The 23,199-nt window shown below is 41.9% G+C and overlaps 1 protein-coding gene and 2 long non-coding RNA genes across 4 annotated transcripts in view; 2 read left to right on the plus strand and 1 right to left on the minus strand.

Annotated features, from left to right (window-relative positions):
• The window catches only part of LOC142845777 (uncharacterized), a 31,259-nt gene extending 17,605 nt beyond the window's left edge, over window positions 1-13,654 (plus strand). Inside the window, exons 2-3 of the long non-coding RNA XR_012909987.1 lie at window positions 11,818-11,934; window positions 13,445-13,654. This is a non-coding gene — a long non-coding RNA (uncharacterized LOC142845777). The remainder of the gene's footprint in view (window positions 1-11,817; window positions 11,935-13,444) is intronic.
• Window positions 1-23,199, plus strand: part of LOC142845786 (uncharacterized) — a 98,303-nt gene that overhangs the window by 53,795 nt on the left and 21,309 nt on the right. The window lies entirely within an intron of this gene.
• Parp9 (poly(ADP-ribose) polymerase family member 9) overlaps window positions 1-23,199 on the minus strand; it is a 36,128-nt gene that overhangs the window by 11,041 nt on the left and 1,888 nt on the right. Inside the window, exons 3-8 of one of the 2 annotated variants that reach the window (XM_075965065.1) lie at window positions 22,548-22,644; window positions 17,936-17,969; window positions 13,648-14,567; window positions 8,292-8,504; window positions 6,650-6,868; window positions 1,215-1,272 (exon numbers count right to left, since the gene is read on the minus strand). In XM_075965065.1, coding sequence (XP_075821180.1) covers window positions 1,215-1,272; window positions 6,650-6,868; window positions 8,292-8,504; window positions 13,648-14,567; window positions 17,936-17,969; window positions 22,548-22,562 — 1,459 coding nt within the window. In that variant the 5' untranslated portion in view covers window positions 22,563-22,644. Of the gene's footprint in view, window positions 1-1,214; window positions 1,273-6,649; window positions 6,869-8,291; window positions 8,505-13,647; window positions 14,568-17,827; window positions 17,970-22,547; window positions 22,645-23,199 lie in introns of both variants that reach the window. The other variant, XM_075965055.1, reaches the window with a different exon arrangement.

The following is a 23,199-nucleotide window of genomic DNA, read 5'->3' on the forward strand; positions in this document are numbered from 1 at the left end:
TCTATAGAGCAACTAGAACTCCTAAATATCTATGACATAAAATTGGGAACAGCATTCTTATGTAAGTTACAACCAAAAACTTTTACAAAGCCCACATTCTGTTTCTTTACAGATATTTTCAAGAACTACTGACTTAATCACAATCCTTGTCTCTGTGCTTCAGTTTGATGACATATAGAACTTTTACATCCCCTTTTTGCATTAGTGTTACCTAGAACTCCATCCCTTTCCTGTTCCTCTATATTCCATGTGGATTCCCAAAATTTATTTGTTGGCTCCTACTGGTTTGATTTATCTCAAGTGCTGCCCTCTCCCTCCACTGCTGGCCAATGGCAATCTTCGCATCCCAAGCTCACCTTAGACTCATTCTTGTCCATGCAGCCATTCTTGTTCACCCCCAGCCTGAAGGAATCTTTTCCTCTTCTACTCTACCCGAGGAGTCTGACCATGTGCCCCTTTTATTTGTCTCCTGGAACTGGTTTAATGCTTTGTAATTTTAATTTACAAAACATTTTTTGATAATTGGAAATTATCAAAATATTGTCTGTTATTTAAATTACCAGTTCATGATTGCTCTCCCTTTCTCTCTGTGAATGTGCATACATGTCACATGTACTATGGTATACATTTGGAGGTCAAAGGACAATTGGTGAGAATCAGTTTTTTCCTTCTACCACGTAGGTTCTGGACTTGAACTCTGGCCAACAGGCTTGGCAGCAGGTGCTCTCACCTGATTACACATCTCACCGGTTCGCAGTCACCTATCGTGATCATCCTCACTTTACGGACCAATCTATATAGGCTCCTAAGACTCCCAAGACTCGTGACAGAGCTACCCTTCTGTACTTGCAGCACAACTGAGCCATTAAACATTCCACCCCAGTCCACTCACGTTCTAGTGAAGGAGTGGAAGTCTGAGACAAAATTAATACCACTAGCATACACCATTCAATATTGGTTTAATCCATCAATCCCTGGAATCCAAAACCTAGCTCAGCGGTGAAATCAACTAGACAGTTCTTAAAGAGATCTGCTTGACCCTAGACCAGAGTTGCTGAATCAGAATCTATAATCAGAATATATGGGCAGGCATCCCACCTTTCTTTCATGTAGCGCAGGATGGCCTCAAACTTGCTATCTAATGAGAATGACCTGAACTCCCGATTCTCCTGCCCCCACCCTGATGCCTGTAGGACTCTTAATTTCTCACTCACCACTGCTACTGCTGAGACTCAGCTCACTGGACCTCTTCATCATTTCATCACAAAAAGCCTAAAATGAGCAGAGCAAAGCAGTCATAACAGGGAGGACAGTGTTCCAATAAAAATCTCAACCTGCACACACCACAGCACTCTCACACAGTCCTTAGGCCACAAGCAGGCTTTAAACAGCCCAAGAGAACAACATGAGCATTAGGAGCTACTACAACAGCGGTTCTCAACTTGTGGAGATATCAGATATCTACATTATGAGTCACAACAGTAGCAAAACTATAGTTACAAAATAAAAAAGAAATAATTTTATGGCTGGGGGTTACCACAACATGAGGAACTGTATTAAAGGTCACAGGGTCACTGTATTAGAACATCTGAGAAATGAATACAGGTAAAAATGAAAGAAAACTAAAACCTGGTAGGATTTAGGCAAAAAAACATAAGCATTCATCCATTCAACAAGTATTAACGTAGGTACTGAATTAAAGCTCAAATAAAAATATAGATCACTTCTAGACATTATGAGCACACCAAACTGTTTTATATGAGTTAATTATTGTAAAGTACTTAAAATTGGATCTGACTCATAATGAATATCGATATATGTTAGATATGGTAATAATTGTTTCAAGATATTCTACAGGAAAAGAGATGTTATCCAATACCTTTCTTCTTCAAAGGTGATACAGTAGCAATAATTACTTTATTGAGAAATGATAATATTTATGAGATAAAGAGTAGATTTTGCTTCATCTGTACTTTAAAGTGTGTGTGTGTGTGTGTGTGTGTGTGTGTGTGTGTGTGTGTACAGGTTCTCCTGTCTCACTAGGGCTCACAATATAGCCCTGGATGGCCTGGAACTCAGAGATCCTCTTTTTTTGAGGGGTTGATAGAGACAGGGTTTCTCTGTGTAGCCCTAGTTGTCCTGGAAAAACTCTCTGTAGACCAAGTTGTCCTTAAACTTATTCAGAGATCCACCTGCCTCTGCCTCCTGAGTGCTAGAATTAAAGGCATGCGCCAACAGACCAAACTAAAAAATGAATTTTCTTAATCTCCAAAACATTTCTAGCTGGGCAATGGTGGCACACGCCTTTAATCCCAGCACTTGGGAGGCAAAGGCAGGTAGAACTCTGTGAGTTTGAGATCAGCCTGGTCTACATGAGCTAGTTCCAGGACAGGCTCTAAAACTACAGAGAAACCCTGTCTCAAAAAACAAAAACAAAAAATTTCCTTTATAAACTGTATTTGAAGCTTCTAGACGCCCCCCCCCCCACCTTGGGGGAAATGACCAAAAAAAAAAAAAACCAGAGCAAATCCCTTAAACTAACTACATTTAATTACCTGGAGAGGTTAAGACAGGGTTATTCCCTGTCATACCCATCCAAGAACTTGGAAATAAAGCAAATGAACTAACATTTTCCACTAATAAACAGACTGTAAAAGAGGCCATATACAAAACAAGTCAGCTCTTTCGTAGTTCATCTTAGAAGTCGGGAGATGTTGCAAGGGTAGAAACACTTAGGGAAAGCTTTAACTGAAATGTGATGAAAAACTGAGAGGTGGAGCCAAAGGGCAAGGTGTGGCAGACAGAGTTCTTCCAGCTCTGCTCACTAGTGATGAATGAAATGGGAGGTGATGAGTGCTGTGAATATGTTTTATTGCCATTGGTTAATAAAGAAGCTACTTTTGGTCAATGGCTTAACAGAATATAGACAGGCTGAAAGAAATATAGAGTAGCCATGTAGCTGCCAGAGACAGATGCTAGAACTTTGCCGGTAAGCCTTGTAGTAGTGCACAGATTAAAAGACATGGGTTAATTTAAGGTGTAAGAGCTAGCTAGAAAGAAACTTAAGCTATTGGCCAAGCAGTTTTGTAATTAATATAGTTTCTGAGTGATTATTTCAGGTCTAGGTGGCCAGGAATGAACAAGCAGCCTCCATCAACAGAATGACATGTCAATATGTGCCAGCTAAATCCACTTAAAACCTGAGAGAGTTTGGGAAGGAATTCTAGACAAAACAAACAAACAAAAAGATCAATGCAGCTTCTTGCTCTGTTTTTTGGTTTGTTGCACCTCCTTTACGACAGGTCTTCCTGACTCAGCCTTGGCAAGGAAGGCTGTACAGCATCTTTAAAAACAGTGGCTCCCTGGTTTGCCACCACAAATGGCTCTGACTCTTTCAGGAGGTCTGCCTATGGAGCATTTAAAAAGGGTTTATGAGCAGCTGTTCAAACTGCTTAATGGTGTGACATAGACCTGCCGTATATCTGGAACTAGGGTGGTGTACATGGCTCTCAGAGGCAGTGAACATGCCTCCACCATGTTGGACTGGGCGGAGCAAGCAGACCATGCCGAGGGGTTGGTCCTAGCTACACCCACTTAGGAATTTAAAACAATTATTTCCTGGTTAGAAAATAATTAAAGATGCACACACAAAAAAGACAAATTCAGATGAAAAAGACCTCTAAATGGGTCACAGTATTGGATAAATGTACAAGGCTTGAGAAAGAGAGAGGAAAAAGAGCATAGACAGTTATAAAAAGAAGTAAAGTCGGGGCTGGAGAGATGGCTCAGAGGTTAAGGGCATTGCCTGCTCTTCCAAAGGTCCTGAGTTCAATTCCCAGCAACCACATGGTGGCTCACAACCATCTGTAATGGGGCCTGGTGCCCTCTTCTGGTCTGCTAGCCTACACACAAACAGAATATTGTATTCATAATAAATAAATAAATATTTAAAAAAAAAGAAGTAAAGTCTTTAAAGAAACAGCAAAAGTAATATTAAAGAGTACAGACAGTCATAGATTCAAGGAATAAAGATAATAAGATAAATATTAAACTTGTAGAAAAAGTAATAGAGTAATAAAAATAAGCCATGTAAAGATGGAATATACACAGGGTCTGGATTATGCATATTATTGTGTTTTCTTTGAATTTTTTGACTGTGAAGGAGCTAGTACAGAGAGACATTTCACTGGGCTGCTAAGCTAAACCAATATATGTAATTTAAAGGTAACTTGACTTCAAAATTTGGGTCTAAAGATTTGTTGCTTTGGAAAAGAGGTTCTGCTTTTGTTTCCACAGAAGATGAGAACTTGTGGATTCCTTCCAGACTAATATGGTTTGATGGACCAAGGCCTCCCAAAATGTCACTGTGAACACCCCCCCCCCCTCAAAAACAACTTCATCCAACAAAAATCAGGAAGCAGTTTGGAGAGAACTACACCCAAATTCCCAAATATTATTTTTAAAAGTTTATTTACATTTAAAGGGGGATATGCTATAGAGATGATTACTTTGCATTGGTATGAATCTTGGCCTATTGATAAAAATTTTAGGTCAATTTTGTTATATGTATATTTCTGTTCTTAATTAAAGTATTGGTTATACAGCTCATTTAAATGTAATGTATAATTAAGAAATACAGGATAATAGGTAGTCATCTATAATAATCAAGCTTGTAGTCCAGCAGGTTTTCTAGATATATAGAGATATATTTCAATTATACAGATAATCTTCAAACCTTTCAAAGACCTATGGATATAGCATTTAAAATGTTTTAAGAACTTGGGATTTTTCATGACAATGAGACAAGTCTGCTCCTGGCAGCACCAATCTACTTCAAGAGGAAGATGGACATCAAAGAGGCTCCTCTTGGAGCTTGCTGGCCATTTGGGCAAGAAACTGCTCTTGCCTGAACTGCTTGACTGGACTTGCGGAACCCATAGAAAAATGACTACTGAAGTTGCCTAAAGAAGGTGAGGCAGTCCTTTGGGGTTCCTGCTTCATGAAAGGGCCTGCCAGACATTCTGCAGAACACAGAAGAAAGTGACTGACACACTGCTAATATAGGTGTAACTGTTCTTTGAAATTTCTTGCTTCATGGGAAAGTCTGCCTGATACTATGGGCCAGTAGGTTGAAGATGGGTGCCGGCAATGTTACAGAAGAACTTTGGGTGACTGTCTAGGCAGCGAGATGTTCCTGTAAGTTCTAGAGTTTTGGAAGTTACTTACAATATACTTCCTGTTTACTTAGGTAATATATCCTTCTGGAGTCTTTGGATGGAATTGAAGAATAGTTATATTTTCCCTAGTTATGATAAAAGATAAAGTAGATATAAGTATTGTAACTGTAATTATTGCTTGATACCTGTTTTGTTATATGCAATTTTACTATGTTAAAGTTAAAACCTTTTAATTTAGACAGAAAAGGAGAGGTGATGTGGAAGTAATATACACTGTGAATATGTTTAATTGCCATTGGTTACTAAAAAAGTTGTTTTCAGTCAATGGCTTAACAGAATATAGCCAGGCTGATATATATATATATATATATATATATATATATATATATATATATATATATATATATATATATATATAGAGAGAGAGAGAGAGAGAGAGAGAGAGAGAGAGAGAGAGAAAGAGAGAGAGGGAGAGAGAGAGTAGGTGGAGTTAGTGAAACACCATATAGCTGCCACTGGAGACAGATGTTGGAACCTTGCCAGCAAGGCACGACCTTGTGGTGATGCACAGATTAATAGGGTTATTTTAAGATGTAAAAGGTAGCTAGAAAGAAGCTTAAGCTATTGGTCAAGCAATGTTGTAATTAATATAGTTTCTGAGTGATTATTTTGGGTCTAGGAGACCAGGAACAAACAAGCAGCCCCCATCAACAGATGAACACCTGATCTGAGAGGTGAAGCCAAAGGGCAAGCTGTGGCAGTATCCTTCCAGCTCTGTCCACGAGTGACGAACACCTGACCTGAGAGGTGCCAACAGTGTGTTTTGCAGAGCTGTTTCTTACTCTGAGACAAAATGCCTGGCTTAGGTTAATACACAAGAAATATATGCTAAATAACCATCTATTGCTTTTTATACTTTTATAGATACTCAGCTCTATCCAGGACAAAAACTATCAAGAAATACCCCAAAGAGAGCCGGGTAGTGGTGGCACATGCCTTTCATCACTGCACTCAGGAGGCAGAGGCAGGCAGACCTCTGTGAGTTGGAGGCCAAATTGGTCTACAAGAGCTTGTTCCAGGACAGCTAAGAGTGTAACACAGAGAATCCCTGTCTTAAAAATACAAACAAACAAACAAAATATAGAAAGAAATACCTCAAAGAAAGAGGAGGAGAAGAGGGAGAAAGTGAAGAAAGAATCATCCCATACCAAAACTAGGTTGCTAACCTTTACAGAACAAAGAGAATAAACACAACAGGAAAAGAGAAAAGCAAATCGTGAGCATGACTTTGATTGGGGTGAACTTTGCTCAGGGTGACATTTGGTCAAGGGTGAGTAATTTGCAGAAATTAAACTTTACCGAGTTAGAATCCCACCACATGTGGGATACTAACCTAGCCTCTTAGACTAGAGATATTAATTAGACATTGGTGATTGAATGAATTGTAAGATATTTCCAAGAAGCTAACTCACCTTGTATGTCTTCTTATCTGCTGGAAATATCACAATCCTTACAGTCAGTGATTTCTTCGGGTACTCTTTAGCAAATGTTAAAATTTCATCTAACATTACCCTCGCTGCTGAACTGCCCTCCATACCAATCCCTCCTGTCCCGAGGGCAGGAAAAGAAATGGAATTTACATATAGGTGAAAGCATTTTTTCAGACAGCTCTTCATTGCGTCTTTTAATATCTGTAAGATAAATACAAGTTCAAGATCAACCTTTGAGTCGAAAATAAGAAACTGAGGCAACTAAACGCTACCTAGTGCATCTGAACACTGTACTCTCTCCCATTTATACAGCCTTGATTGTCCTTCCCATCTTAGGGAGCCAAGCGTCCGTGTGCCACTCACCGGTCACTCCCAAGTCAACAGAGTCCCTGGCAGTTTAGAAGGAGATGGAGACTAAATGAGGCAAAGAGTGGTCCTTCACGATGATTAAGTCTACTGTGTACCTTCTCCTGGAGAAGTGCCAATAGCCTGGCAGATTTAAACTTCCATCAACTTTTCTTTTTCCTGTTGTTTTTTTAAGGACAAAGTCTCACTAAGGCACCCTGGCTAGAGTAGAGTACGTAGCTTCAAACTCACAGAGGGCTGTCTGCCTCTGCCTCCCAAATGTTGGCATTAAAAAAAAAAGGAGTGGACCACAATGTCGACTAACCCTCTATCAACTTTTCAATACTACATTGAATTACTACATACAGACAGGAATGTTGTCTGTGGAAGAACCTTGAGAACCTTGGAAAGATGAAGCATAGAGAATGATTGGAGGGCCAATCTAGGATTAGAGAACTCTCTCACAGAGAACAAGACATAGTACAGAATACACACACACACACACACCGCAAACTCACGCGCACATATACACACATATTTGCATTCTAGGTGTGATGGCTTATAATGCTGGCACTCAGGAGGCAGATGCAGGAGGATTCCCATGAGTTTTAGAATAGCCTGGACTACATATTTCCAGGCTAGCCTCGGCTAGACAGTGAAACTTTATCTCAAAATCAAAAAACAGTTAGTGTAGTGGTGGCACACAGCTTTAATTCCAACTCTCAGGAGGCAGAGGCAGGTGGATGTCTGTGAGTTCAGCTATGTAAAGATAGTCACAATCTCAAAAAAAAAACCCCAAAAAACCAAAAGGCACATGGGATTAAGCATCTCTACATCTGAACGGCCTCCCTCTATTCTCTAATTTTTGTGTTTTGGGGGAGGAGTTGGCTAAGAGTCAATATCCACTATAGACACAGTCAGAAGAGACCAGGTAATAGATTAGACTGGAATTTAACCTGTGAAAGAAAATATGGAAAGGCTGAATCCCACCTCACCATGGAAAGACAGAGCAGGTCATCATTAATTGTGGAGCAAACTGGTGCACAGACAGAAGGGTTCAGATGTTTCAGTGCCCACGTGCAGTGTGTACACTTAGACATGTCAAGTCAAACTTAAGAGAACTTGGGGCAACCATACTTGCTCAGCCTTTCAGTCAGGCATAGGTGTGTTTCCTAACAGGGATATATCATCTGATAATAGCTTACAAACATAATGAAACAATGGAAACAAACCGCCTAGACTCTGCAATTATACACACATAAACAGATTTTGAACTTACCTGGTCTTTGTTATTGTGTTGCCATACCACATGGAACACAAGCTGACACGACAATTTAAATCCTTTTGTGACCAGTACCGTCTGGTAACCTGAAGACTGTTTAGCCTCGTCAAGTTCCCATTGCATTTCAGGTCCTGCTTGACTAAGAATTGACTGTGACACACGTCCGCTTTTAAGATTGTAATTGAATACAGAATTAACAATTACCTCTGTCTGAAAAGGGTAGAAAACACAGGAGTTATCGTTAAATCCCTCCTTTTTAAATGACTAATTTGTACTTCCCAAGGAGTTTTGAAAATTACTTTTTGGATATCCCAACTTCACAAAAATTGATTTCACAATAGACTGACATTTCCAGAGAGTTTGTTTCTTTGCTACGAAGCCGTTTTTCCTGTACATATAAGGATGATATTGTCATTGCATTCACCTTTCTGACCATTCCCTCTGGCTTCTTTTGTTTTATTTTTTATTTTTTTTTATTTTTATGGTTTATTTAACTTTATTTTATGTGCATTGGTGTGAAGGTGTCAAATCCCTTGCAACTGGATCTTCAAACAGTTGTGAACTGCCATGTGGGTGCTGGGAATTGAACCCGGGTCCTCTGGAAGAACAGTCAGTGCTCTTAACCACTGAGCCATATCTCCAGCCCCGGCTTCTTTTGTTTTAAAGACTTTATTTTGAATCTGGAGAGTTGGCTCAGTGGTTAAGAGCACTTGAGGCTCTTGCAGAGGACCTGGGTTCAATTCCCAACTAGCACAAGGCAGCTCACAACTGTCAACAACTCCACTCTTGGGGGATTCAAAGCCACTTCTCACCTACGAAGTCACCAAGCATGTATTTGCCAGACACACAGGCAAAACACATACACCCATAAAATACTAAAATTAAAAAAAAAGATTTTATTTTCAATTGTGTGCATATGTCTGCGTGGGTTTGTACGCATGAGTGTAGTGTCTGAAAAACCCCGAGCAGGATGTCAGATTCCCTGGAGCTGGAGTTACAGATCTGTGACTACCAGATTTGGGTGGTGGGGACAGAACCAGGTCTTCTATTAGAACAGTCATCCTTTTAACAGCTGAGCCTTCTCTCAGTCTTCTCTGTTGCCTGATTGTTTCTTTTGTTTTTGGGACAGTCTCACCATGCAACCCTGGCTGGCCTGTAACTCACTGTAGACCTGGCTGACCTCAAGTTCACAGTGATCCATTTGTCTCTACTTCTTCATTCTGGGTTTAAAGGCTTGCACCACCACACCTTGTTTGGTTTTTGAGACAGTGTTTCCTGCAGCCTGACTGACCTGAGACTTCCCACACAGCTAAAGGTGACCTTAAATTCCTGGATCCTCACCACCGGGTGATGGTGCACACTTTTAATCCCAGCACTCAGGAGGCAGAAGCAGGCCTCTGTGAGGTCAAGGCTAGCCTGGCCTACAGAGTGAGTTCTAGGACAGACTCCAAAACTAAACAGAGAAACCCTGTCTCGAAAAACCAAAACTCCCAATCCTTTTGCCTCTATCTCCCCAGGGTTGGGCTTACAGGTTTATGGATCCTAGGGGTTGAACGAAGGCTCCATGCTGCTAGATGAGTACTGGACCAACTGAACTACATCCTCCAGTCCTCTTAGCTTTTTACCTGAATGCCTGCTTGCTTTTTGTTTTGTTTTTGTTGTTATTGGTTTTTTGAGTTTGGGGTTTTTTCTTTCGACTGGGCCTCACTGTGTATTCCAAATTAATTTTGAACCATCTCTTCAGTGCTAAAATTACCAGCATACACAGCCTATCACACCCAGTTGTGTTGTCTTCCCCAGTGCTAAGGATTGAACCCAAGACCTTGCACATGCTAGGTAACCACTCAACCACCCGAGCCAAATCCCTAGTCCACGGTGATTTTTGAGAAAACCCTTACAGGTTTCATTCTCTGCCATACCTCCATCACTTCCTGCTATCTCTGTGCAGGCTGTTTTGGAACAAAGAATAAAGTTTCTTAGGAACTCTCTGCCATCTCATGTCTTTATGTTCTCATGCACAAGGTTAAAGAACGTAAAGGAGACCGAAAGGTCTTTAGTGAAAAGTAGCTCTCTTTCTTCATGGATATACAATCATCCACCTGTTCCACAGGCAGCCACTTTAACCAGTCAATCTACAGCAGCAGTTCTCAACCTGTGGGTCTGGACCCCTTAGGGGGCCTTGAATGACCCTTTCATGGGTTACCTAAGACCACTGAAAAACACAGATATTTATATTGCAATTCATAACAGTAGCAGATTACAGTTACAAAATAGAAACAAAAATAATTTTAGGGTTACCCCTCCATGACAAACTATTTTAAAGGGTGGCAGCGTTAGGAAGGCTGAGAGCCACTGCTCTACGGAAACAGACTACGCATAGACACCAGTTATATTTCATAACTCTGGAGCAGTGCTAGAGGTGGTTGTGTTCTTGCTGCTTCAGTGCCCAAATTCCTATTACCCCAATGTCTTTGGTTCCATCAAAGGAAACTTATGTACTTCTATGGGTGATATTTGTTTTGAGACAGGGTATCACTGAGTAGTCTTGGCTGGCATGCAACTTGATTTGCAGACCAGGCTGGCCTATTTGGATCAAGTCTGCCTCTGTCTCTGGGGTGTTAGGATTCCAGGCATGTGACAAAGTGATCAGTTTATCAGGGACATTAAGTGTTTTACCCTAAAAGAGCAATCTGAACTTGCCACGGGGGGGGGCACTGGCACCCTTGAGAAAGTGTAAGGTTCCTAATGCTGCTGACAACAAATGCATACAATAAAATCTGTTAAAAGGATATTACTCAATAATGCTTCTACTTTGGTTTTAAACTGCTACACTAATGACTCCTCGGGTATTTCATTTCATAGTCTCCTCCATTTCACGCTGATTGACTTGTAGGTAATAAGTGCTATTCTCACTAAGAATTGGTCAATTATAATTTGACTGTGGCCAGAGGACACATCGCTGATCCAAAACTAATAATAAAGATATGATTTTAAACATCACTGAGTCTATCCAAACTCCGCATCTCCTGTCTGTGGATTCCTGTCTCTCTGACCATCACCCGAGCTTCCCTGAAAGCCTTCTCCCCTGCCAGTTCACATCCGCTACAACCTGAGGTCAGCTTCTGTTTTTTCCCAGTTCAGTGATCCAAACCATGCTGAACAAGCATTCTTACACAGAGCACCCAGCCTGTGGCTGCTTTTAGAGGGGTGTCAGGATTTCATCCTCTACCTTGCTTTTTGCTACTTCTGTGTATATATTGCGCTAAGCTCAATTAACATCCTTTTTTTTCCATACATTCAAAGGACTCTATTTTTTTTAAAGTTTATTTAATTTTATTTTATGGACATTGGTATGACGGTTCAGATCCCCTGAAACTGGAGTTACAGACAGTTGTGAGCCACCATGTGGGTACTGGTAATTGAACCTGAGTCCTTTGGAAGAGCAGCCAGTGTTCTTAACCACTGAGCCATCTCTCCAGCCCCCTCCTTTCTTTTCATTTGTTTGTTTTTGTTTTTTCCCCAGATTTTTGAAGCAAGGTCTCATGTAGCAAAAGCTGGCTTCTTCCAACTCAAGGAGCTGAGGACAACCTTAAGTTCCTGATCAATGGAGTTCTACTTCCCAATTACTGTGATTACAAGGGTAAGCCACCATGCCTGTCCATATTCCTAAGTACTACTTTTGTTTACTATTATTGATAGATTGCTTCAGAAATGTTGAGTGGTTGGTTTTCTCGATGAAATATTTGCAAATAAAGGATTTTTTTTTAAATTAAAAATAGAACTGTAGGAATGACTCAGTAAAGTTCTTGCAGGAACCTCTGTAAAAAAAGAAAAAGAAAAAAAAAAACAAACCAGGTGTGGTAACACACACTCATAATCCCAGCAAACCAGAGAAGGCCAAGGCAAGAAGTTCCCTGGGGCTAGCTGGCCAGTAAGCTACGTGGCAAGTTCCAGACAGATGAGAAACTTTGCCTCAAGAAAAGAAGGGTAGGGCTGGAGAGATGGCTCAGTGGTTTAGAGCACTGACTGCTCTTCCAGAGGTCCTGAGTTCAATTCCCAGCAATCACATGGTGGCTCACAACCACCTATAATGAGATCTGGTGCCCTCTTCTGGCCTACAGGCAGAATGCTTATAAATCAGTCAATCAATCAATCTTTTAAAAAAAAGAAAGAAAGAAAAGAAGGGTAGACAATACTTTAGGGAGACAACCAAGGCTGATCTCTGACCTTTACACACCTGTGCAAGGTGTGCAACTCCACCCACAAGCACACATAGACATACATAAACCTACACCTATCCACACACACACACACACACACACTAAATTCATTCATTCTAGTGCTCAGCTGGGGCGTAGTAGCTTTTAATTCCTTGGGAGGTGGAGGCAGGTGGAGTTCAAGACCTGCCTGATCTACAGAGTGAGTTCTAGGACAGCCAAGGTTCTATAGAAAAATAAAATAAAACAAAAATTTAGTGCTTGAGGCTGAGTCAAGAGGACTGAGTCCTTGGTGACACGGCAAAAAACTTTCTTGTTTCAAAAACAACAAAGACACACGAAGGAGCTTAAGTTCTTTGGGATCAAAGAGGATTCTAACTCCTTATGATTCCTAAGAATAATAGCCTAATTTTAATTCCCATATTAACCATGTGCCACACAGTATTGTAAGTGCTTCTTGGATGCTGATTCCAACTTTCAGATGTCAAGTGCTACTGTAATGTGTTTTACAGAAGAAGGACTGAAGACTGGGAGAAAGTATTTGAGTTAGGAACTAATGAAGGTGGTCTCTAATCCAGATACAGAAGAAGGACTGAAGACTGGGAGAAAGTATTTGAGTTAGGAACTAATGAAGGTGGTCTCTAATCCAGATGGCCTAACCCCAACATCCACATTCTTAACCCCAAAAAGATACATTCTATGGTCTTCCACTTTAAATATCTTAATAATTAACAATTAATTTGGGGTTGGAGAGATAGCTCAGCAGTTAAGAACACTGACTGCTCTTCCAGAGGTCCTGAGTTCAATTTCCAACAACCAAATGCTGGATGGCTCAATACCATTTATGATGGGATCTGGTATGTAGGCATACATGCAGACAGAGTACTCATACATTAAAAATAAATAAATCATTCATTCATTCATTCATTCCAGGATTCCACTTTGTCAGTGCCAGAGAATAAAAACAAAGACTTGCCAGGTGGTGGTGACACACACCTTTAATCCCAGCACTCAGGAGGCAGAGGCAGGTGGATCTCTGTGAGTTTGAAATCAGCCTGGTTTACAGGACAGCTAGGAAAACAAAGAACAACAACAGAAAAAAAAAAAAAAACAAGAAACCAAAACCAAAGACTTACTGTTTGCAGTTCAATGGAGCCTTGGACAATCTGGAGAGTCAGGCGCGGGCCAACTTGAAGTGTCACATTGGAAGAAGGGGTAGTTCCTGAACTCTCCCAGGGACTCAGTTCCTTCTTCCCCAGGATGCTTTCTACACTGGAAGAAGGGGTAGCTCCTGGACTCATCCCGAGGCTCAGCTCATCCTTCCCCAGGATGCGTTCTGCTGCATCCTTAAAGGAAGCAACAGTGCGGTCCTCGTTGCTAACCAGATGAATCTCTTTCAAATCATTGATCGGTTGCTTATTTTGGAGATATAACTGGATAGTTTCTAAAATTGTTTCTGTGCACAAGTCAAGAGGAAACTGGAAAATTCCGGAGCTCAGGGCTGGAATTGCTACTGTCTTAATGTACATGTTTTTTATGCAGACATAGTCTAGAATGTTTTTAATGGCAAGTCTCAGCAACCCAACAGCTGTCGTCTTGTCATTCCATGGTGTCCACCGAGGTCCGACGGCATGGATAATCCGATGGCAAGGAAGCCTTCCTGCTTTTGTGACAGCTATTTTACCAGTTGGAACTTTACCATAGGTGTCAACAAAGCGGCTGCTCTCTTTTTGGATTTCCAAACCACCAGCTCTCACCAGGCTCCCGGCCAGGCCACTTCCATGTGAAAGCTCTTCATTGGCTGCGTTCACCACAGCATCAACAGCGTGTCTGGTGAGGTCATCCTTCCAGACAGATAGCTCTATCCCGGGGATCAGCCTCCTTCTGAAGACCTGTTGAGCAGGAGCGCTGTTTCCTGCTGGAACTGGACAGCTCAGGGTAGAGCTACACCCAAACTTATTCTGGAGGACTTCACATAGCTGACTCTCATTGCTTTTTAAAATTTCAAAGACATTGTGTTTAACAGGAATTAGCCATCTATTGAAAGAATCGTTGGCTGGAAAAGGAGAAGAGACAAAACAAGAAAGCAATGAATGACGATTCTTTTGGAAAGGACCTGCTGCCTTTCCACACCACAAGACTGAGTTTCTTACTTCTAAAGATAGACGGCCTTGCACTCCCCTCTGTGCTGACTCTGCTTTTCATCCACACGTGGAGTCAGGCCAAGGACAACTAAGAATCTTCAATGCCAAGTCACTTGAAAAGGGCTCAGGCTTGTGTGTGGCATTTAGTCAGACCCCTCTAAGTGAGAAAACCTTGTACCGGGGCTAAGAAAGTCTTGAATGTATGTAAAAATTGTGAGTTGGGGAAGACTCATGCCAAGTGCATATACATACTTAAATGACTTCATTATGAATCAAAAATATGGGGAAGCTGTATTTGTAAATTATTCACTTTTTTATTTTTTCAAGACAGGGTTTCTCTGTAGCTTTGGAGCCTGTCCTGGAACTTGGCTCTGTAGATCAGGTTGACCTCAAACTCACAGAGATCTGCCTGCCTCTGCCTCCCAAGTGCTGGAATTAAAGATTTGCACCACCACACCCGACACTTCTTCACTTTTTTTAGTGCCTGGGTTTATGTTTGCTTAGAAGAAAATCCTGAAGTAAGTAAGACTTTAGAGTGTAAGTAGTTTAAGAAATGATTCTAGAAAACACCAGGGGTTCTGGATAAGGAGAGAAAGTAAGAAACTAAGACAGGAAAACAAGAACAAAAAGGGATAATGTGTGTGTTGATTAGCAAATGAAGCTTAACTCTACTTGAGGGCTGAGCAGATCACATAACTCTAGATCTAGTTTTAGAGTGGTCATTACGGGAGCTATGGCTTCTGCTTCCACAAGTCACTGCTCAGAGCTGTACTGAGGGAAGATGGGCAACACAGGATAGCCAATGGGTAGAAGGCTGACAACCTCAGCCTCATGGCACGTACTCAGGTCCTCACAGTCAAAATCAGCACAGAGTCACAACCAAGTAACTAAAAATTTATTTTCTATGCTGTGCATGCCTTTCCTTAAACCCAGCGCTGGGGAGGCAGAGGCAGACAGAATCTGTGAGTTCCAGGCCAGTCAGAACTACATAGTAAGATCCTGTCTTTAAAAATAAATATCACTTACTGCATATTTCACACTATGAAATATAGGATGTTTCACTTCTTCCTTGACTTGTGGAAAATCTAGTTATCTCAAAGTCTGTCGCTGTTACCACTAAAGTTCACCTCAGCACTAGCCACAGTTCTCAAGGCAGCCCCCTGATCACCAAAGGCCAAGCAAGGCCACTTCTGCCTGTGGGGCACCTCTAACACACACCTCAGGCTGCCAGAGACTTCAATTTGGTGGTGGTGGGGTTACCATTACAATTTTATTGTTGGTGGTGATAATACAAGACTTTGCTCTGTAGTCCTTGAATTATAATCCTCCTGCCTTCACCTCCTAAACCTTGGGATTACCACCACACCCACCTAGCACAGATCTTCATACAGCCTGGTGGATTTCTTTTTTTCTTTCATATAAGCTTTTTATATGCCTCACTCTACCTCAGAATCCAGTTTCTGGATAACCCAACCTGTGGAGTGATGATAATACATACGTTTTTCTGAAAATCCCTCTTGCCTTCAGAATCTGAACTTTTGTCAGACCTTGCAACCAAGTTAATATACCTAGAAATCACTTAAAATTATGTACTCAATCTGTTTCTCTACAGGATATCCAGCCTTCTAATCTCGCCTTTAAGAAAACAGTGTAGGGCTGGAAAGATGGCTCAGAGGTTAAGAGTACTGGCTGCTCTTCCAGAGGTCCTGAGTTCAATTCCCAGCAACCACGTGGCGGCTCACAACCATCTGCAATATGATCTGGTGCCCTCTTCTGGCAGGCATACATGCTGGCAGAATACACTATATATACTGTATACACAGCATGTAGACATACATGCGGGCAGAATCCTGTATGCATAATAAATAAACCTTTTAAAAAATGCAACCAAGGGCTGGAGAGATGGCTCAGTGGTTAAGAGCATTGCCTGTTCTTCCAAAGGTCATGAGTTCAATTCCCGGCAACCACATGGTGGCTCACAACCATCTGTAATGAGGTCTGCTGCCCTCTTCTGGTCTGCAGACACACACACAGACAGAATATTGTATACTGTATACATAATAAATAAATAAATATTTAAAAAAAAATGCAACCAACCAATCTTACTATGCAATAGTATACATACTTATGCAATCCCTTTTTATAACTTAAACTAAATGCATAGCTTTAATCTTAAACTATGATTCTTTCAAGACCCTGACCCAGAATAATGTGTGTGTGGTGGTAATCATTTGCTGAAAGCAGTCAATAGGTTGAAGGGAACCTTAAGCAAAGTAACTCCTAACTGCTGGAAGCAATGCATGGATATAGGTTGAGAACATCTGTTAGGAAACATCTGTTTGTGGGTCAGCTGGGGTCAGTTAAGTAACTTCTCTTCTAAAACTCTTTTAAAGAATTCTTAATTCCTTTACCATACTGTGTTTTCTGTGCTGCCAAATAACAGAAAGCCCTATGTTAGGGACAGACCCACAAGGACAGACAGACACAGACACACACAAGAGACAGACCACAGACCACAAACTACAGAAAGATGAAGAACACGCGGAGAAGTGGAGATTTCAATTCTGAGCTTGCCCTTGGTCTAACTATCCCAAGAGAAGTGTCGAGTCTTTAATGAGTTACCAACACAGCCTCTGTGTCTGAGAAAGGAAGATGAATGTCAGTGAAACTGGGGATCATTTCAGAGACATCAAAATGCAAGAAAACATGCATCCTAAAACAGATTAAATGTGGTAATTTACTCCGTTTCTAGTCTGAGCCAAAGAAAGGCTTCTGGTGACCTCTCTACCCGAAAGAAGCCATATCTAAGCAGCTGGTCTCAACTGGCCTGAGCACTGACGGGAAACCTCTGATGGGCCACCCCTAGAATTAGGCAGGTTGGCTCTTTTAGCTCTTGGTCACCCTTCCTGCCCATTTTGGCTGTTGAGCTATGGTCAGAAGCATCTCACAGGATCGAGAGTAGTGATGCGGACCTTTGATCTAAGGCAGGCAGATCTGAGTTCTGACCAGGCAGATCTACAAAGTGAATAGAAAAAAAGAGTATCATATCTGCCAACAAGGGAAAAAGACAGTGGGGACCCAAAGAGAACACGTCTTCAGCTGTCCCAGTGCCTCTTAAGCAGTTCCCCTTCTGAAGGAGGAGCTGGCATCTTCAGGGCCTGCAGTCACACACCTGAGCCCCCGAGGGGGAGGCAGTCTCCTTCCGTGTGCCCTCTTCTGCACTGAGGGAAGAGATGAGCAAAGCCTTTCTTAAACAAGAGTGAGAGTGAGGCGATCATACCTGGTGTTTCGGCATAAGCTGCTGCTCCGGTACCCTGTGAAAAACATGAAAACGGCTCCTTTAATAGCTTTAATAAGTGGAGATGATAGACAGTACATGCATTCTAGGAAAAGAGGAAGCACTGCTCAGAGCACGGGTTTTCGGGTTGGGGAAGGAAATGTCTTCGTTGTTGTTTGTGTAGATTCATTATTTGGTTTGTTGATTTTTGTAGTGTTCTTTTTAGCCTGTGTGCCTGAAACACTGAAAATACTAAATGCTGCAAGTACCGATCCTAGGTCCCTTAGAGATCAATGCACTTTTTGCTTGTTCGTCTCACGCTGTACCTGGGCTGGCCTTGAACTCACTAAATTGCCCAGGCTGGCCTTGAACTCCCAGCAGTCATCCTCTTACCCCAGCCTCCTGAACACTCAGGTTATAGGTGTGTACTACCAGGCTCAGCAGATGCACTTGTAATTCAGAATAAGATAAAAGCTGGAGGCTAACACCCTGAGAAGGCACAGAGGCCTCAACTAAAATAAGCCAGAGCTCTCAAACAGAGTCCAGCTTCCAAAGCCTTGTGGCGTTTCCCTAGTCAGAACAGAAAACACAGGACAGGACATGAGCTTCACCAGCTGCCCCTCCTCACATCTGTAAGGACGCACTTCGTTCACCTCTTTCACAACACAAACATTAAATGGGAATTTTCTGATCTGCTCGACAAGGTGCTTTTCTCTGTTCCCATTCTCATTCCTTGAGCACTCCTTACCTATCCTGAAAGACAACTGCTGAGTGACTAAGGAAAATCCACATGTCATGGAGGTGACACAGGTTGGATCTCACGCAGCACAGTTTGGCCTTGAACTTGCTACTATTACCAGGCCCAATTGAACCTAGGGCCATATGCACAGTAGACAGGCCCTTCGTCATCTGTGATACATTCCTAGTCTAGGAGATGACTTATTTTAAAAAAAAAAAAAAAAGGTCATCCATCCCCAAGTTGATTCTGCTAATTAGATAAGTATTTTAGGTATTATTCTTTTTTATGTTTTGAATTTTGAGGCAGGGTTTTACTCCATAGTTCAGACTGGCTTGGAACACATGGTGATTCTTCTGCCTCAGCTTCCTGACTACTGGTATCACAGGTGTGTGCCACAGTATTTAACTATATTAGCATACTCTTGATTTTCCATTTCTTTCACAGTACTAGGAAAAAAAAACAGAAAAAATTAATATAATTGTATATGTATGGGTGTTTTGCCCAAATGTATATCTGTGCATCATATGTGTGCCATGGAGGCCAAAAGAGGGAATTGGATCCCCTGGAGCTGGAGTTACAGACAATGAGGCACCATGTGGGTGTTGGGAATTGAACCTGGGTCCTCTGGAAGAGCAGCCAGTGCTCTTAGCTACTGAGCCATCTCTCTAGCCCCCCAAAAAAACTCCATGAGTTTGTGTATACCGCATGCGTGTAGGGGCCAACAAAGACCCCTAGAACTGTAGCTACAGGCAACACTGTGAATCACTGTGCTATAATTGAAGACCCAGATTTCTTACTGTTGGGGAAAGAACTCTTCATGTAATGACTAACTTCATGACAAAAAGGTATTTATGAATAAGACAACATAAGGGGATCAAGGGAATTCGAATTGGAAAGGAAGAAGTGAAACTTTCGTTATTTGCAGATGATATGATAGTGTACATAAGCGACCCCCAAAACTCCACCAAAGAACTTTTACAGCTGATAAACACCTTTAGTAATGTGGCAGGATACAAGATCAACTCCAAAAAATCAGTCGCCCTCTTATACACAAAGGATATGGAAGCAGAGAGGGAAATCAGAGAAGCTTCACCTTTCACGATAGCCACAAACAGCATAAAAGATCTTGGGGTAACTCTAGCTAAGGAAGTGAAAGATCTATTTGACAAGAACTTTAAGGCATTGAAGAAAGAAATTGAGGAGTATACCAGAAAATGGAAGGACCTCCCTTGCTCTTGGATTGGGAGGATCAACATAGTAAAAATGGCAATTCTACCAAAGGCAATTTATAGATTCAATGCAATCCCCATCAAGGTCCCATCAAAATTCTTCACAGATCTTGAGAGGACAATAATCAACTTTATATGGAAAAACAAAAAACCCAGGATAGCCAAAACAATCCTATACAATAAAGGATTGTCTGGAGGCATCACCATCCCTGACTTCAAACTCTATTACAGAGCTACAGTGATGAAAACAGTGTGGTACTGGCATAAAAACAGAGAAGTCGACCAATGGAATCGTATAGAAGACCCGGATTTTAACCCACAAACCTATAAACACCTCATTTTTTTTAAATATTTATTTATTTATTATGTATACAATATTCTGTCTGTGTGTATGTCTGCAGGCCAGAAGAGGGCACCAGACCTCATTCCAGATGGTTGTGAGCCACCATGTGGTTGCCGGGAATTGAACTCAGGACCTTTGGAAGAGCAGGCAATGCTCTTAACCACTGAGCCATCTCTCCAGCCCTAAACACCTCATTTTTGATAAAGGAGCCAAAAGTATACAATGGAAGAAAGAAAGCATCTTCAACAAATGGTGGTGGCATAACTGGATGTCAACCTGTAGAAGAATGAAAATAGACCCATATCTGTCACCATGCACAAAACTCAAGTACAAATGGATTAAAGACCTCACTATCAGTCAGAACACATTGAACCTAATAGAAGAGAAAGTGGGAAATACCCTACAACAGATGGGCACAGGAGATCGCTTCCTATGTGTAACCCCAACAGCACAGACATTAAGGGCAACATTGATTAAATGGGACCTACTAAAACTGAGAAGCTTCTGTAAAGCAAAGGACACTGTCACCAAGACAAAAAGGCAACCTACTGACTGGGAGAAGATCTTCACCAACCCTGCAACAGACAAAGGTCTGATCTCCAAAATATATAGAAAACTCAGGAAACTAGACTTTAAAATGCTAATTAACCCAATTAAAAATTGGGGCACTGAACTGAACAGAGAATTCTCAGCAGAGGAAGTTCAAATGGCCAAAAGACACTTAAGGTCATGCTCAACCTCCTTAGCGATCAGGGAAATGCAAATCAAAACAACTTTGAGATATCATCTTACACCTGTCAGAATGGCTAAAATCAAAAACACCAATGATAGCCTTTTCTGGAGAGGCTGTGGAGTAAGGGGTACACTCATCCATTGCTGGTGGGAATGCAATATTGTGCAACCACTTTGGAAATCAGTGTTTCGGTTTCTCAGGAAATTCGGGATCAACCTACCCCTGGACCCAGCAATACCACTCCTGGGAATATACCCAAGAGATGCCCTATCATATGACAAGAGCATTTGTTCAACCATGTTCATAGCAGTATTATTTGTAATAGCCAGAATCTGGAAACAACCTAGATGCCCCTCAATGGAAGAATGGATGAAGAAAGTGTGGAATATCTACACATTAGAGTACTACGCTGCGGTAAAAAACAATGACTTCTCGAATTTTGCATGCAAATGGATGGAAATAGAAAACACTATCCTGAGTGAGGTAACCCAGACCCAAAAAGATGAATATGGGATGTACTTACTCATAATTGGTTTCTAGCCATAAATAAGGGTCACGGAGTCTACAATTGGTGATCCTAAAGAAGCTAAGTAAGAAAGTGAACCAAAGGAAAAACATATAGTTATCCTCTTGGCTATGGGAAGTAGACAAAATTGCCGGGGAGAAAATTGGGATCTTGTGGGTGGGGTGGGATGGGGGTAAGGGGAGATGGGGAGAGAAAAGGGAGAAGGGGAGGATGGGGGGAACTTGGGGAAAAAGGAGGATTGGGATAAAGGAAGACTGGATAGGGGAGCACGGAAGCACAATTCTTAGTTAAGGGAGCCACCTTAGGGTTGGCAAGAGACTTGAACCTAGAGTGGCTCCCAGGAGCCCAAGCCGAGGTCCCCAGTTAGTTCCTTGGGCAGCTGAGGATAGGGAACATGAAATGACCCTAGCCTATAGCAATACTGACGAATATCTTGCATATCATCATAGAACCTTCATCTGATGATGGATGGAGATAGAGACAGAGACCCACACTGGAGCACTGGACTGAGCTCCCAAGGTCCCAATGAGGAGCAGAAGGAGGGAGAACATGAGCAAAGAAGTCAGGACCATGAGGGGTGCACCCACCCACTGAGACAGTGGAGCTGATCTACTGGGAGCTCACCAAGGCCAGCTGGACTGTGACTGAAAAAGCATGGGTTAAAACTGGACTCTCTGAACATGGCGAACAATGAGGGCTGATGAGAAGCCAAGGACAATGGCACGGGGTTTTGATCCTAGGCAATGTGCTGGCTTTGTGGGAGCCTAGCCAGTTTGGATGTTCACCTTCCTAGATATAGACAGAGGGGGAGGACCTAGGACTTACCACAGGGCAGAGAACCCTGACTGCTCTTTGGACTGGAGAGGGAGGGGGAGAGGAGTGGGGGGAGGGGGAGAAGGGTGGGAGGAGGGGGAGAAGAGTGGGAGGAGGGGGAGGGAAATGGGAGGCTGGGAAGAGGTGGAAACTTGTTTTTTTTTCTTTCTTTTCTCAATGAAAAAATAAATAAATAAAAAAAAGAGGAAAAAAAAGGTATTGATGTTTTTACCATGTTAAAGTCCATCCTTTGGGTCTCACGTGGGTCTTTAGCTGTTTATACCAGTTCGTGTTTCCAGGCGTAGTCTGCTGATCCTGGAGAGGGTGGTCTATTTCCGGGATCAAATAGAAAGCATACAGTTAGCACCGACCAAAAAGTGAGGGAATTTGGGTTTTTGTTCTTGTTTTGAGATAGGGACTCATCATGCTACCCTGGAACTTGCTAAGTAGATGAGGCTGGCTTACAAAACAAATATTTATCAGCTTTTGCTGGGATTAAAGGCTTTTAAAACTGAGAGGATCTTGTAAGAATAGACCACCAGGCATGGTGGCACACACCTTTAATCCCAGCACTCGGGAGGCAGAGGGAGGCTGATCTCTGTGAGTTCAAGGCCAGCCTGGTCTACAAAGTGAGTTCCAGGACAGCCAGAGCTGTTACAAAGAAACCCTGTCACGAAACAAACAACAGCAAATATATACAGAATGGGTGTGGTGGTGCACACCTTTAATCCCAGCCCTGGGAGGCAGAGACATCTGAATTTCTTGAGTTCAAGGCATCCCAAGCAAGCTTGGTCTACAGAGTTTCACGCCAGCCGAGACTACACAGGGAAACCCTGTCTTGGAAAAAAAAAAATGAGAGAGGCGGGGTGGAAGAAAATAAAAGA

This window comes from Microtus pennsylvanicus, chromosome 1 (assembly GCF_037038515.1).
Source record: "Microtus pennsylvanicus isolate mMicPen1 chromosome 1, mMicPen1.hap1, whole genome shotgun sequence".
NCBI lineage: Eukaryota > Metazoa > Chordata > Mammalia > Rodentia > Cricetidae > Microtus > Microtus pennsylvanicus.